Genomic DNA, 12,352 nt, shown 5'->3' on the forward strand with positions numbered 1-12,352 from the left:
CATACCATTAACTGTGGTGTGAGAGGTATTAAGAGTCAATGCTGGTGAAAGAGCTGCGGTCTGAAGGTCATCGTAAAATACAATTAATTAAGGACGGAAATGGTTTAAAACATCTTTCCAATGGTTACTAAGCCAGAATTCATCTTCTCGGTTGAAATTGTCTCTGTGCTTGTATATGTGAATGGCCTCATGTCCTACCAGACAGTCTCGTCCCTTCACCTGATGAAGGCCGCTTGTGTTGTGGCCGAAACGTCGTGAGAATATTATTGTGTTATTTTATTTTATCAATTTATTATTTTATTCTCATTCTACGTGACTTTACCGAAAGAACCAAAGAAGATACTCTTTTTTTAATTAAGTTACTTCTTTCACAGTAACAATGCCTGCGTCTAAGTCCATGTGTGTGTGTGTGGGTCGATGTGCATGTCTGCGACCGTGTGTGTGAGTCAATGTGTGTGTGTGTGCGTCGCTCCATGTCAGTCAGTGTAAGTAATAATTTTTCTATGTGTGTGTTTTTTGGTCCATGTGTGCGTGTGAGTCCATGTGTGTGTGTCTGTACGTACGTGTGTGTGTGTGTGTATGCGTACGTCCATGTATGTGCATACGTCCATGTGTCTGTCTCACTCCATGTTTGTGTGCCTCTATGTGCGTGTGTCAGTCCATGTATGTTTGTGTGGGAGTCTATGTGTGTCAGTCGATGTGTGTATGGCAATGTGTCAATTTGTGACAGTCCATGTGTGTGTGCGTCGATATTTATGTGTGTGTGTAAGTTCATTCTCTGTGTGTGTGTCTATATATGTGTGAGTCGATGTGTGGCTGTCAGTCGATGTGTGTGCGTGGGTCCATGTGTGTGTGTAAGTCCATATGTGTGTGTGTGTAGGTCTGTTAAGGCTATGTGGGGGATCTTTGTATCTTTGTGTAGGTCAATGTGTCTGTAAGTCTATGCATGTGTGTGTGTCACTCGATGTGTGTGTGTAAGTCAATGTGTGTGTGTGTGACTTGATATGTGTGTGTGTCAGTCCATGTGCATGTGTGTTCATCGCTGTGTGTGCGTGGCTCCATGTTAGTCAGTGTTAGTCCATTTCGTTGCGTGCCTGTAGGTCCATGTGTGCGTGTTAGTCCATATGTGTGCTTTATTCACTTGCTCAGGGCCTATTATACCATCATTAGGCCTGGGCTCTGGGTTTCTCCTCGTACTTTTCGAGTCCCTGACCCTCTGCTCACGATCCTTAAGGACCTTCATGATGGTGAGCGGCCCCACATCAAACTATGTGACTGTGAATCAGAGCCACTCCCTGTACATCTTGGGGTGCGACAGGGATGTCCACTGCCTCCCATATTCTTTTACATATATTTAGACCACGTACTTCGTTAAGCCTTCAATGCCTCTACCGGAAGAATTCACATCTGGTACAGATACAATGGGAGGCTCATCGATGTCCGGGTGCGGTCAATCGATGGCTCCCTATTGGTCAACCACGTTATGTATGCCGATGATCTGGTAATTAATGCTCACTCAGAAGAGGAGTTGGACGCGCTGCTGCTCAACCTGGAGCTTGCCACGAAGAGGTGGGGCCTTACCATCAGCCCCACCAAAACTAAGCACCTGCCTGGGTATTTTGTAGTATCAGACAATCCACCCCCATAACTCACAATTGGTGATGGGCCAGTTGTGGAGAGTGCAAAGTTTCCCATACCTGCCCAGTGTACTCATGACCGGATCCGGTTTAACACCAGAGGTCTCACTCTGAATCAGTTGAGCGGCATTATCTTTTCATCGGCTGTGTAACACTGTGTTGAAGCTACCTGGTCCCTCGCTCCGCACGAAGCTTCACGTCGTCTCGCTTACGGTCATTCCCTCCCTTCTCTACACTTGCGAAACTCGGACCCCCCTAATGCAACATTTTCGCCGGTTACAAACATTTAGGCTGGCCTGCCTACGATCCATCCTGGGTTTAACCAGACTGGATTGTGTGATGAGCTCACAAATACTTGAAAGATCTGGACACAGTCCCATTGGTGACCTCCTACGCCAGGCAAGGCTGCGTTGGCTGGGCCATGTAGCCTGCATGGCCAGGCAAGGCTGCGTTGGCTGGGCCATGTAGCCTGCATGCCCAGCCACCGCATGCCTAAACACCTTTTGTTCCGCCGGATCGAGGTCTCTAAACGGGCGCGGCACAGGCTAGAGAAGAGATGGAGTGATGTGCTACAGGACGATGTGCAGCTGAGTGGACTTATCGATGACTGCTACCAGCGGTGTCAAGGTCGGTATCTGTGGAGGAGCCTCGTGAAGGACGCTACAGGCCAGTTGGAGGCAGTCGGCCTCCAACAACAACGGACGGCGGAGGAGCGACGCTCACAAGAACGAGCGGTGCACCGTGTGGCTAAAGCACAGCAAGTTAGCAGGGTACAGGGCACAGGTGGTGCATCTGCCAGTCATCTCAGTCGACCTGTGCCATCTGGGTCTGCCCCGTGACCTCCTGCCAGCAGGTGTTCGACACTTCACGTGGCCTCAAGGTGCACATAGCCTGCCACGAGCGTTGTGGTGACATCACTGCCACTTAGTGGCGAATGGCACTTGTTGTTCAGTCTATGTATGTGTGAGTCGATATGTGTGTGTAACTCTATGTTTGAGTCGATTTGTGTGTGTAACTACATGTGTCTCTCAAGTCGATGTCTGTGTGTGTGAGTCCATATGTGTTTGCGTGCATGTAAGTCAGTGGGTTTCTATGTGTATGGGTCCATGTCTGTTTGTAAGTCCATGTGTGTGTCTGCCTTTTTCGCCCGGGCAACGCCGGGTACTAACCGCTTGTCTAAAATAATGCACAAACATAAATATTAAATTCAACAAATTTCCAGTCAATAATTGATTTGGACAACTGACATTTAAAAACCAGTAAAATTAAGTGACATTAAGGCCGGCAAGGCACGCAAGGGGGTGGTAGAGCCAGCACCACGCCTGGCCGCCTTTGTCTCACCAGGTACATATTTCAAAATGAGTCAACCTAGAAGTGGCCCAGACCGTGGCCAGAAATCAAAATAACATTTCTGGGTTAGTAGGGCAATGCGCAAAGATCGAAGGGCATCCTGAGAGGCAACTGTCCCTGTGCAGCACAAGATGGCACAAGGTGACTCAGCAACTGGCTGGCATGTGGGCATTAGCCTGCCAGTAGGAGACGATGATTACTGCTATTTGCAATCCAAATTGTGTAATTTGCAAAATAATTTTTCATATTTGGCACATTTGGATCGTGACACCATCACACAACGACCTACTCGTTTCGAATGATATCACGGGATCTTTAACGGCCGTTTGTGAGTAAAGTAGATGGCACGGAATATTTTACAGTTAATACACCCACTTAAGTAGTACCCAGGGCAGCCTGCCGAATTCGAACTGTGAAGCGATGCAAGCAGAAACATGTTGAACTCAAGGGGGGGGACAACAACTGAGAGATGAATGATAAATCAACGTGGACTACGTGCTTGTTTTTACGCTGATTTCGATTTGCTTCATTGCTGTTTTTACATGATTGCTTGTGTCTTTGTGGTAAACCCAGGTTATCACTCTTGCAAGTGAGACTTCTCTCGAGTTCTCAACCTGGTCACACAAACATCACCTCTAAATTTCAAATCGTGTGAGAAGAGAACACCGCCCCAGTGCTGCGACGTGACGGATGTGCAGGACGCGGGGGACGCGGTGGAAAGCACTGTCGTACCATGTGGGGGCTGAGTCGGGCCCCCCAACCCGGGACCGTGCAGAAGCTGCGTTGACTTCCCGGCCAGGATCAGCTGCTTGAGCACGGGTCTCAGAAACGCTGCCATCGTGGGCTCGTCAAGGGCCTCTGGGCCCCCCGTGGGGGTCCTTCGGACACCCCCAGCAGCGCCGTTCCTCTCGCACACGCAGTACAGCGTGTAGGTGGAGAACCAGAAGTCGCGACGGGCAACGCGCTCCGCGTCGTTCCTGCAGCCAGAGGGCGAGCACGGAATCACGGCGCTGCCCAGCACAGCGCTCCCTCCTCGCCTGCCTTTCGTCATCGTCGTCATCAACGTCATCATCGTCATCGTCGCCATCATCATTATCGTGGAGTAGAAGATAGCAGCTTACACGTGGTTATTCAGAAATCTCTGGTTATTCAGAAATCACGACTAATGCAATCAACAAATAGAAAATTAAAAACCTTCTGGCAGTGTGCAGTGACTGTGGTCACCCAGAACAAACAGTGAAGGATAGAACGACTCACTGCCCAGTTCACAAATGCGAAGGAGGCATCACAGCGATGCACTCCACGACTCCTGATGCAATCATCTGTCGCAATAACTTCATTGTAAAATTACAGTTGCTGCTCTACGTGAACATCAGTCATATGAAGGTGATTATTTTGTTTACGTGCGTTTACCCATGAAGCCTTGGTCTCAAGACTCTGTTTCAGGAGGGTCCTGCGAGCTTTTCGCAGCAGGGGCGACAACTGTATTTGTCGTAGTATCATTTTTCAAACACTGCACCTCTGATTAGCACAGTTGGCTATGTATGGTACAAAAGAATACATACATTGCAAATTTGGATGATGCTATCACAAGTTGGTCTGCTATTAAAAATCACGAGAACAATGCTGCATTTTCTACAGCATCAGTCGTTCAAATTGCATCTCGTTTCAATGTTTTTATTCTATGAGATTGTTTTGTGTTGACCTAGGACCCATATCTAACAGTAGGGCCTTACCTATGGGGGGCGGTGTAGCCAGCACCACGCCCGACCACTTTTATCCCCCAAGTGCTGATGTTTACACACCGCACCGGGTACTCATTTAAGGCTGAATCGGACCTAGGGGAGCCCCAGGACAGGTTCAAATGTTTTTCACTGATGTTTGCTATGAGTGGGAATCAAACTCGGGTTGCTGGGTTTGTGGTGCATGCACTAACCACAAGAACAGCTGCCGTTTTCCACTAAGTGGCAGTGATGTCCGAACGGCACTTGTGCCAGGCTAGGTGCACTCGGAGGGCATCACGTGAAGTGTGGAAGGGACAGACCCAGGTGCTATGGATTAACTGCCTGAGATAATTGGCAGGTGCTCCACCCGTGCTGCTCTTTATGCCTTACACACAAGTGACAGAGGCACCTCTGAATGATGAACTCGCGTGACGGATCGTGAAGTCGTCCCAGCGTGATCCAGTCGTCGATGATTTCAATGTACGGACGCACGGTTTGCAACCACAGCCACAGCAGCAACTGCCCCTGCCACACACACGCACACACACAGGGCCTTTCATCCTTTTCCACTGACATATCTAAGCTGTGCTCGGGCTGTGCCAAGCCAGCATAGCAAAGCGTGAGTTTTCCATTGCATGGAGTAGGTGAGTAAGTGGATGAGTGTGTGAATGAGTCAGTAAATGAGTATGTCAGTGAATTCTTGTGACCTGCAGTGTGGTGGTTGAACAATGTGTGGATGAGTTGACAGTTTTTGGTTGACCGAGTACTCAACTTGGAATCAATGAGTGTAGTTCACGGGAACCGTGCCCATGGCAGTAGCAATATAAGGGTGACAAAGGAGTAACTGACCTCTGTTGAGTAAGTGACTATCGTGAATCGGTGAGTTTTCGGCGTTAGAGGCTGTGGCACGGAATAGAGAAGCCGAAAATATTCATTTCCTCCTAAGACAGATGAGTAACGTTCCACAACAGCTGAAATGAACCGGTTGTGCAAAGTAGATGCACAGATTCATTATGGATAAGAAAAGCAGGGTTGCAGCACAGCGATAACAATTGTGCCTCAGCAAAGGGCCTTGGTTCGATTTCTGACTCGGGTGCCTTTTTGTGTACAGTTTGTATGTTCTCCCCCTGCTCATCAATGGGTTTCGTCCAGGTTCTCTAGCTTCCTTCTCGAGCCAAAAAAAACCCAAACAATATAACTGGTATTGGCCAACCAACATTCCAATGCTGCAAAATTACCTGTAAATAACTTAATTTGGATGACGCACTGCAGCAACGTCACCCGCTACTACAAACACTCAGCAGGACCCTCCAGAAAAAGAGTCTTGAGACTCAGTGAAGCCCTTCTGGGTAAGCAAGTGTAGTAATGATAATAGAAGAATAAGCGCTCAGGACGAGAGACTATTGATGGGGGGGAATCCCAAAGTATGGCAGTGCAAAGTGAGGATGCGCAAGGGAGCGGGCGGGCTCACGGAGGAGTCAGCCGCTTCCCCGAGCGCGTCGCCGGCCAGCACGGCGTGCAGCAGCGTGTTGAGGAGGTGCGAGGCCTTGACGACATGCGGTACGTCGGGCGGCACCTCGCGGACGCCGACGGCGAACGCACGTCGCAGCGCGCGCAGCTCGGCGAAGCGTCCGGCGAGTTCAGCCTGAAGCATCGCCAGCGTCACCGCCCGCTCTAAAAAAAATGGCGAGGTGGTCCATCAGAGGGGACCGGCGACAATGCGGCAGCGCAAGGCGATGCGAGGCGACGTCGCCGTTTGTTCAGCATATACGACCTTAGCCTACGTAGGTCCTATTATCTGTCTCTCCACAAAACAAATAAAAATAATTTTTATACATCCCATCAGCTACACGGCATTCTGGGAGAACATCATTTCAGCAGCATTGGTTCAACATGAGCAAAACTCTGGAGCAATTTCGACATTCAGTGTCTCCTCAGCACCAGTCAGGTTTGCCTTAACCGATGCTGGTGAACAAAATTCAACGATTGCTTTGTATTCAAGTTGAATAAAGTAATGAAAGATGCACATTTTAACTAACGAGAGCATGAGAGTGGAAGGATTCACACAGCCACACTGCACAAGCGGTGACGCCATGGGGTCCGTGGACTCGCCTGGAACATCGCTGCAGAGTTGATGTTCACAGCTACTGGGGTAGAGAACAGATGCTCCGCGAAGTGGGGAGATCTTTAAGATATAAATTAATAATAGTAGTTACACAAGACATTTGGTGTCCATGCCATTCCTACAGCACAAGCCTATCATGAAGGCTGTCTCTGTATATCAGCTGCAAGGAGAGGGCGAAGTCACCATGTGTAATTGAAATTGAGTAATTTGGGGGCAAATTCTGAAATTTACCAAATTTGGATACCACCACACACAACGGGTAACCCTTGTGGATGATGTCATCGGATCTTTAACGTCCACCGTGAAGCAGACAGCGCGGAGTATTTCATGGTTAATAGGAGAGCGCAGTAATAACCAGGGTGGCCTGCCAGAATCGAACTACGAACCCCGCGACGAGCGTTCAACGCGCGATCGCTGGGCCGCATCACGGTCCTGCTGATGCAACCGTGACCGGTGCTGGCTGTCGTGGGATAGTCCGAGCGGGGCATGCGCCTCACCCTGACAGATAGCCCTGCGCTCGACGTCGGCCAGCTGCCGCTTGAACCCCTGCAGATATCGAGCCAGGGCCCAGGCCAGGGCCTGGTAGGTACGGCAGGGTGCTGAGTCCTCCGCGGGACGCTCCCAGCCGAGGGGCCCTCCAGGACCGTGGGGGCCCGGGGTGAGGGGGCCTTGGAGGTGAGCGCCCACCCAGGGACCCACCCAGGGGCCCGCCCGTGGGCCCAGCGGGCGGCTCACGCTCTCCACAAACTTCTGCAGCCGCAGGACAAGTTGCCCGAAGGAGGCAAATTGCTCACAGACAGCTCGTAGACAGCTCTGCCGAAACGACAGACAAATCACCCACAGACGTTCACAGTTATTGTTCCGCTTATTTGCCCAGCAAAGCCTCACCGAGTGTCAACTCTTTTTCATGACGGTCCTGCAAAGGTTTTGGCAGGAGCGGCAATGTTTCTGCTCTGTGCCAACCCTATTGAGTAATTCGCAGGTAATTTGTGCGTATTGGGGATGTTTGGCCAATACCAGTTCCATTGTGTGTGGATTTATCTATGGGAGGAAACGCAGAGGTAACACACACGCAGAAAAGGGGCAGCACGTACAAACTCCACGTAGAAAGGCACCCTATTGGGATTCGAACCCAGAAATGTATTGCTGTGTGGCACATAAATATTATTGTAAATATTACGATTCCATAATATTACGAGTCATAATTTATCTTGGGTTAGGCCACGGAGTGATCTGCCCAACATTTTGTTATCAAACCCTCCACCACCTGACATAGCCAAACAAAACAAAAAATGTTGCATGGTGTATAAGTGTTTAACAACACGCCAATTGATATTGGTTCAGCTCACCAATTAGTTGAAGGAAGTAAAAAATAACATCCTAGTTCATCTTCTTTGGTTCTTTCGGTAAAGTCACGTAGAATGAGAATAAATAATAAAATAACAATAAAATTCTCACGACATTTCAGCCACAACGCAAGCGGCCGTCTTCAGGTGAAAGGAACAGACCTGTCGGGACGACAGAGCTTCAATGAACGATGTTAAGATTCGTAGCGACTTTTAAGCTGGTTGGGAGAAGTGAGGCACCTTGACAAAGGGGTTGACATATCAAATAGCTGAGGGATTAGCTTGTGACTGGTCACAGAAATGGCTATGTTAAAGTCAAAACCTACACATCTACAGAGGCAACTAGTAATTTAGCATTGAAATAGCTAAGGGATTAGCTTGTGCAAATAGCTGTGGGATTAGCTTGTGACTGGTCACAGAAATGGCTATGTCAAAGTCAAAACCTACACATCCACAGAGGCAACTAGTAATTTAGCATTGAAATAGCTAAGGGATTAGCTTATGACTGGTCACAGAAATAGATGTTAAAGTAAAGGCCTACACATCCACAGAGCTTCAATGAACGCTGTTAAGATTCGTAGCGACTTTAAGCTGGTTGGGAGAAGTGAGGCACCTTGACAAAGGGGGTTTACATATCAAATAGCTGAGGGATTAGCTTGTGACTGGTCAAGGAAATGGCTATGTTAAAGTCAAAACCTACACATCCACAGAGGCAACTAGTAATTTAGCATTGAAATAGCTAAGGGATTAGCTTGTGACTGGTCACAGAAATAGATGTTAAAGTCAAAGCCTACACATCCACATATATTGATGTAATTTAGAATTAGGTTTTTCACACCGGTTTACTGTATGACAGTTGAGTTGCAGCCCCCTTTGGCGTCCATGTACGAGGTGCCTCTGTGGATGTGTAGGCTTTGACTTTAATATCTATTTCTGTGACCAGTCACAAGCTAATCCCTTAGCTATTTCAATGCTAAATTACTAGTTGCCTCTGTGGATGTGTAGGTTTTGACTTTAACATAGCCATTTCCGTGACCAGTCACAAGCTAATCCCTCAGCTATTTGATATGCAAACCCCCTTTTGTCAAGGACCTCACTTTTCCCAACCAGCTTAAAGTCGCTACGAATCTTAACAGCGTTCATTGAAGCTCTGTGGATGTGTAGGCCTTTACCTTAACATCTATTTCTGTGACCAGTCACAAGTTAATCCCTTAGCTATTTCAATGCTAAATTACTAGTTGCCTCTGTGGATGTGTAGGTTTTGACTTTAACATAGCCATTTCCGTGACCAATCACAAGCTAATCCCTCAGCTATTTGCACAAGCTAATCCCTTAGCTATTTCAATGCTAAATTACTAGTTGCCTCTGTGGATGTGTAGGTTTTGACTTTAACATAGCCATTTCTGTGACCAGTCACAAGCTAATCCCTCAGCTATTTGATATGTAAACCCCTTTGTCAAGGTGCCTCACTTCTCCCAACCAGTTTAAAAGTCGCTACGAATCTTAACATTGTTCATTGAAGCTCTGTCGTCCCGACAGGTCTGTTCCTTTCACCTGAAGATGGCCGCTTGCGTTGTGGCCGAAACGGCGTGAGAATTTTATTGTTATTTTATTATTTTATTCTCATTCTACGTGACTTTACCAAAAGAACCAAAGAAGATGAATCCTTGCAGTCACGAAAGCTTTAAATCGAAACATCCTAGTTGATGATCTGAAGAAGCATATCTAATTGCAGCTAAATTCGGCCGTGAGAATTGCTCTTCGAATTACCAGTGCACGAGCTGGAACAACTAAATGCTTGTACATGTGACAATTTTATTTGTTTGGCTATGTGAGCTGCTGAAGGGTTCACAAAACATTTGGTATTAACACATTCACAGTGATTAGTTGCTCAGGTAAGCACTGAGACATTGGTACTCATCTACTGCTTACAGCCCTAAGACAGTGGTGGAGATTCCACTATCCTATGGAGGGGGCAAGTCTATCATTGACTTGTGACCTTGCAATTGTGAGCCGCTCGTTCCACCACTGAACCACGCGGCCGGCAGGAGGAGCAGGCGATTAGATGCTGATGGCAAAAGATAAATTCTCACCGGGGTGAGATGTGAGACAGTGATTCCTGGTCTCACCAACACCTTCCCCTCGCAGAGCTGATAGACAAAGAGACATCGAACACCCGACAGCAGCCTACACGCACCAACACCCAGACACACCAACAATCACACACCGTAAATACACCCTAACACATACCAACACATGCAGACTTTAAATATATTGTGCAAAGTGACCTAACAGCACCGACCTGCAGTGACAACATTGAGAGGGAATAGGGGTCTACTCTGCTGGAGAAAAAGCCTGTGTGACTCAAGGCAGCTTGAGTCGGTTTCAGCTCAGCCCTGGCCAGAGCTTAACAAAGGCTTGGGTAGAGCACCTCACATTTTAAAGGCAGCTCAGGTGAACAAATTCAGCAGGTAGCAGGCAGCAGGTAGGCAGTAGGAAACAGGTAGCAGGTAGCAGGCAGCAAGCAGCAGGTAGCAAGCAGCAAGTATCAGGAAGCAGGCAGCAGCCGTCATGCAGCAGGTGGCAGGCAGCAGGTGGCAGGATAAATACACCCAATGCCAGTACCCACGCCTGTGCGAGGCCAGGTGCACTTTGAGGCCACATGAAGGGTGGAAAGGTTCACCGACAGGTCTCTGGACAGACCCAGGTGCCATGGGTTGGCTGACTGAGATGACCGGTAGATGCAGCAGCTATACCCCCTACTGTGCCAATTTGCTGTATTTTAGCTGCCCGGCATACCGCTCGTTGTTGTGAGCATCGCTCCTATGCCCTCCGTTGTTGCTGGAGGGCTAATGCCTCCAACTGCCCAGTAGTGTCCTTCACGAGCCTCCTCCATAGAGGCCGATATTGACACCGCTGGTACCAGTCGTCGGCAAGTCCACGCAGCTCCACATCCTCCCGTACCGCATCAGTCCATCCGGTTTAGCCCCTCTACGCTGCTTGGGCATGCTGTGGCTGGGAATGCGGGCTACATGACCCAGCCAATGCAGACTTGCCTGGCGGAGGACCTCCACTGATGGGAATGTGTCCAGATCTTTCAAGGATTTGTGAGCTCTTCACACAATCCAGCCTGGTTAAACCCAGGATGGATGATAGGCATGCCAGCCTGAATGTTTATAACTGGCGCAGATGTTCCATTAGAGGGGTCCACGTTTCACAAGCATAGAGAAGGGAGGGTATGACTGTGGCCGAGAAGACCCGAAGCTTCGTGCGGAGCGACAGACCAGGTAGTTTCCACACAGCATTGCGCAGCCTATTAAAAGCTAACGCTGCCGGACTGATTCGGAGTGAGACCTCTCCTGTCAAACTGGTGCTGGTCATAAGCACACTACCCAGGTATGGGAAACTCTCCACAACTGCTCTATTACCAATACATGCACACAGATGTGCACCATAAACGCACCCAAACAATTGCACACACCGAAACGTTTGTCTTGATTTATTTAGCACCAAAATAAACCAAATACTGTGTTTAATCTTTAGTTTTATAGTTTTACTAATGTTGTTTAAAAGCACTCGAATTGTTAAGTATAGTCTCATTAAATCAACATAACAGAGAAGTAGACACTTTGCCTGCTTCACAAATCTGTTCTTCCACATATAAAATAAGTGTGTTGTACACATCCCATCAGCCCCACGGCCTTCTGGGAGCTCTTCATTCCAGCAACATTGGGTCAACAAAAACTGGGACCCATATCTAACAGAAAGGGCCCTTGCCTATATACATTTAGGAGTTCACCAGCATTGGTTTGAGCAAGCCTGACTGTGCTGATGAGACAGTAAATGTCAAAACCGGTATTGTTAATGAGCAGCCTCTCACCACAGCGTCTCCCGGACAACTTGAGCCTCGGTGAGCACCACGTGGTCACGCGGGGCAGCCAGGGGCTCCGTGGCGAGCACGTGTCGGTTCCTGCATGTCCGACATGTGACAGTCGGTACACGCAGATGACTTTGACAATCACACGTCCACCTCACTGCCAGAGGCCACCCCCACCAGCACAGATGACGTCCAAAGAGACAGGTGCCCTCCACCACACACTCAAGGGCACCCAAGTGAGGACCACCGCCACCACACAGACACAGATGACCCCACACACACACAAGTGACCC

At 48.6% G+C, this 12,352-nt stretch overlaps 1 protein-coding gene across 8 annotated transcripts in view; it reads right to left on the minus strand.

Annotated features, from left to right (window-relative positions):
- LOC116943049 (gamma-tubulin complex component 5-like) overlaps positions 1-12,352 on the minus strand; it is a 32,521-nt gene that overhangs the window by 13,398 nt on the left and 6,771 nt on the right. For all 8 annotated transcript variants that reach the window (XM_032955679.2, XM_032955677.2, XM_032955678.2 and 5 more), the window contains 6 exons: positions 12,063-12,152; positions 10,276-10,369; positions 7,334-7,649; positions 6,183-6,385; positions 5,121-5,236; positions 3,720-3,964 (listed from right to left, as the gene is read on the minus strand). In XM_032955679.2, coding sequence (XP_032811570.2) covers positions 3,720-3,964; positions 5,121-5,236; positions 6,183-6,385; positions 7,334-7,649; positions 10,276-10,369; positions 12,063-12,152 — 1,064 coding nt within the window. The remainder of the gene's footprint in view (positions 1-3,719; positions 3,965-5,120; positions 5,237-6,182; positions 6,386-7,333; positions 7,650-10,275; positions 10,370-12,062; positions 12,153-12,352) is intronic.

The sequence above is a fragment of the Petromyzon marinus genome, chromosome 16 (genome assembly GCF_048934315.1).
Source record: "Petromyzon marinus isolate PM22_M1 ecotype Great Lakes invasive population chromosome 16, UKy_Petmar_22M1.pri1.0, whole genome shotgun sequence".
Taxonomy (NCBI): domain Eukaryota; kingdom Metazoa; phylum Chordata; class Hyperoartia; order Petromyzontiformes; family Petromyzontidae; genus Petromyzon; species Petromyzon marinus.